The following is a 3,750-nucleotide window of genomic DNA, read 5'->3' as shown; positions in this document are numbered from 1 at the left end:
TCTCATAAGTATATGATTTTTTACGTTACTATATTATTAGACCTCTTCATTGATTTGTTTATTTTTTTCAGAATTTAATTTGTTTTATATTTACCTACTGCTTAGAATGAGTGAAGAGATTTCTAAGATTACACGTGCATTCAGATATTTTTTAGCTTGTTGTAAATGTGTTTTATATTTACCTACTGTTTCTTACTTTCCTGTAGGTGCGAGTCCTGTATATTTTTTAGTTAATGTTTTTCTATTGTCTACTGTTGAACATTGTGGAAATTGCATCATTTCATAAGGATTGAGATTTATAACATCTTAGTATTTTTTTGTAGTGTGCTATGGTCGATCGTTTTTGTTATTTGATGTGGCTTTGTTCAACTTTAGGTCATTTACAACAGAGTAGGGCCAGAGTTGTCGATTCTGGAATGTTACCATGAGTACGGTTGAGGAAGCTGACAACACCATTTGGACGGTCAATTCTAACCTTGAACTGATCCTTCTGTTTTCCTTCAGCCAAGGAAACTGGAGAACTTAAAATATTGTGTTGTTATATTCACCACAGGTTAGTCCCTTTTCTCCTTTCTAAAATTGCAATTCCATTTTACTTCTGGATCTGAACCATTTGCACAGATGTTGTAAACCTTTCATTCTCTATGCTCCTTTCCATACCAGTCAGCGGGAATTGAGCTCTACCTTGATGCATAATACAATAATTAAAACAATGGTCAAGTTTTTATGGAAATGATCAATAATTGCTTGGATCCATGCATCATGTCGGAACTTATATATTCATGAGGTGCCATTTTAATTTTGACCAATCTGCTCATGGACGGAACGTAAGTATCATGATTGGCAGAGCAACCCACAAAGAATTCTTGCAGACCGACATCTATGTCAAGACATCATGTGGCACTTTCCTAAAATTTTCCGACGACAATGCTCTTATTTGTGGCATCACGTTCGAAAGCAAAACCAAGTACTGCACTAATGAAAAAGAAGGAAAGATTAACCTTGCTCTTGCATAAATGTTTATTAGTAATTTGTCACCAAGATGGGTAGCACTATAAAGGTCCCTAGCTGTAGCAGCATGCATGCTAGCTTTGTTAGATTTGATTTATATAAATGGTGGGTCGAAAAGATCTCGGACGACTCACCAAAGCACGAAAGCCAGTTAGAAAATGGATTCCTATTTGAAGAGCGCTTATATTTCGATTTGTAGCCCTATAGATGCTCACTTATGTTGTCTTCACAATCTAATTTCATCAGGTATATTTTAGCGCTTCCAGTTTTGTTTCAGGCACATACCACAGGTTATTCTTATGAAACATCATGTTGATCTACGATATAATCTTCAATTCATTGGATGCCCGAGAAAGCATGTAGTCAAACTTATATGACTAAATGCTATCTATGTACAAACACAATGTTCAGATTGGTGGAATGAAAATTGAAATTATCATTATATTTCTTATAAATATTATGCCACGATTCTCTAATTTTCATCTTTGTTTAAATCAAAAGGATCAATTATCAAAGTTCTGTCCCAGTGGTGTAAACATTTTGTAGATTACATACTTTTTCTTAGCTTACAATTCCAAGAAAAAAATAGTGTTGTGTGTGTGATTAAGCGACTTCACTTTTATTCCGTCCTCTTCTCCTTTTCATTTGGTTGTTATATACTCTTACCTAGGCCTCATGCATGAACTCTGTTGAGGAGGAAGAATGCTGCAAGAAGGTCAGATGATTTGTAGCTCCCACATCGTTGTTGAGAATTGATTTTTCTTTTTTTGGTTTGGTTTTAGTCTTGATGAAGACGTGCGTTGCACGTGCACTTTTACTAGTGGAAGAAAAAGAAGACAGAGAAGAGCAGAGATGAAAAGGAGCCTTAGATTACCCAGAATAATTAGCAATTACAGGTTCCACAAGAGGGTGCTAACTGACGTGCCCCAGCCGTGTTGGTCCGCGGCATCGAGGCCGATGCCGCCGAACAGGTGGTCCTGCGTCGTCGCCGCCGGCGGGTAGCCTTGGTCGTCCATCCAGACAGGGTCGCACCACGACGACACGTCCGCCAGCGTCACGTCGTGGACGAACACGAGCTCCGCAGCGTCGTCGTCGAGGCGAGGCAGCTCGAAGATGCCCTCGAAGTCGTCGTCCTCCACGGAGAAGGCGCTCCTGGCCGCGGAAGGCGTGGCCTCCGGCGACGAGGACAATGCGGCGGCGGCGATGATAGCCGGATGATGAAGCAGGGACGGAGGGACGTCCATGGCGGCGGCGCGCACGGCAGCGGCCTGCACGTCGCGCGGCGCCGCGGAGGCCGGGCGCGGGAGGAACGCGGCGAGCTCCGGGAAGTTGAGCACCGCGGTGGGGCCCTTTACGACGAGCGCGGCAGCGTCGTGCGCGCGCGCGGCCATCTCGGGCGTGGGGAAGGTGCCGAGCCAGATGCGCGACTTCTTGCGCGGCTCCCGGATCTCAGACACCCACTTCCCCCACGCGCGCATCCGCACGCCGCGGTACGATGGGTGGCGAGCCCGCATCGCCTCGCCTGCTACGCCGCCCGTGCGCCGCGCGGCCGGCGACGCCGGCGGCGAGGACGACGTGCCCCCTGATGAGGCCGGGCTGGACACCTCCCGCTGATCAGGCATCATCGCAGGTAATGGCGGTGGCAAGGAAGCTCGCTCGCTCTCCGCTGCAGGTGGAAGTGGAGGTGTGTGAAGTTGTTGCGAGGTGCGGCGGGAGAGATGACCGGATGAATGAGAGAGAAGGGTATGGGGGAGGGGTAGTTATAGAAGCGGCTGGCTGGTGGCGGAAGGACGATAGAGAAAGTTTCACAGCGACATGGTGACAGCTGAGCTACTAGCTAGCCAGAGCCGAGCGCATCGTCTCTCTGTCAATCTATTTTGGGGTTTTCCTCTTTCTCTGGAAAGTGGTAAACGTTGCTACGTACCGTACAGGGCTGTGGCCAATTAAGGTGTACTAGGAGGTTATGCAACTGGCGCGATATAGCAAATACTCCCTCAAATATAAAAAGTTTTAGATATTTTAATTAAGTAAACTAGATACGCACCCTAGTGAGCGTATCTACACACTAATAATACTATTGATACATAATCTAATAAAAGCTTAAACATCTTATATTAGTGATACATAAATCTAAGTATGTACGTAGTAGAAGGTTTTGGTACGTAGCGCTATCTTTTGACGTATGTACGTATGTGGTCCAATACATGCAGGCAGGCAATATATACGAAATATTCTATTGCTTGACTTGGGAGGAGTGGACGTGGTATTACGTACGTACGGCATTGACGGGTGATCAGCGGTTACTTTCTGGTCACTGGTTACTATATAGTTAGACTGGTCCTGCACGTACGGTGCCGCCTTTTCCAATTTATTAACTGCCGGGTGGCATATTTATGCCCTTTTATTCGCCATCTTCATTAATTACTAACACTAAGTACCTTGCGTGCGTGTAAAAAAAAGGTACACTGCCATGCATGCGTGCACACAAGTTTTTCGTAGTACAAAAATATGTTCTACTTTGTGCTATTAGTGGTACTCCCCTTTCACAACTAGTAGTTCATGTTTATGGGTTTAATCAAGCTCAAATTTTGTTAGTTTCACTATATATTTAGAAAAAATGTCAACTTCTACAATTTAAAAAGTCTACAGTACTAGCATCAGCATAACCTATATTTTCATAGTATATATATGCATTTGGTATTATGGCTGTTGATATTTCTGCCTACATTTTTTTACCAA

General features: G+C 44.1%; 1 protein-coding gene across 1 annotated transcript; it reads right to left on the bottom strand.

Annotated features, from left to right (window-relative positions):
* Positions 1-1,864: 1,864 nt before the first annotated feature.
* Positions 1,865-2,725, bottom strand: LOC127309627 (ethylene-responsive transcription factor ERF025-like). The gene has a single exon (XM_051340408.2). The coding sequence runs from the start codon at positions 2,634-2,636 to the stop codon at positions 1,902-1,904; it is 735 nt and encodes a 244-aa protein (XP_051196368.1). The 5' UTR covers positions 2,637-2,725; the 3' UTR covers positions 1,865-1,901.
* Between the last annotated feature and the right edge of the window lie 1,025 nt (positions 2,726-3,750).

Source organism: Lolium perenne, chromosome 6 (assembly GCF_019359855.2).
Source record: "Lolium perenne isolate Kyuss_39 chromosome 6, Kyuss_2.0, whole genome shotgun sequence".
Lineage (NCBI taxonomy): Eukaryota > Viridiplantae > Streptophyta > Magnoliopsida > Poales > Poaceae > Lolium > Lolium perenne.
The sequence above is the reverse complement of the archived record's forward strand: the minus strand, read 5'-3'. Positions and strand labels throughout refer to the sequence as shown.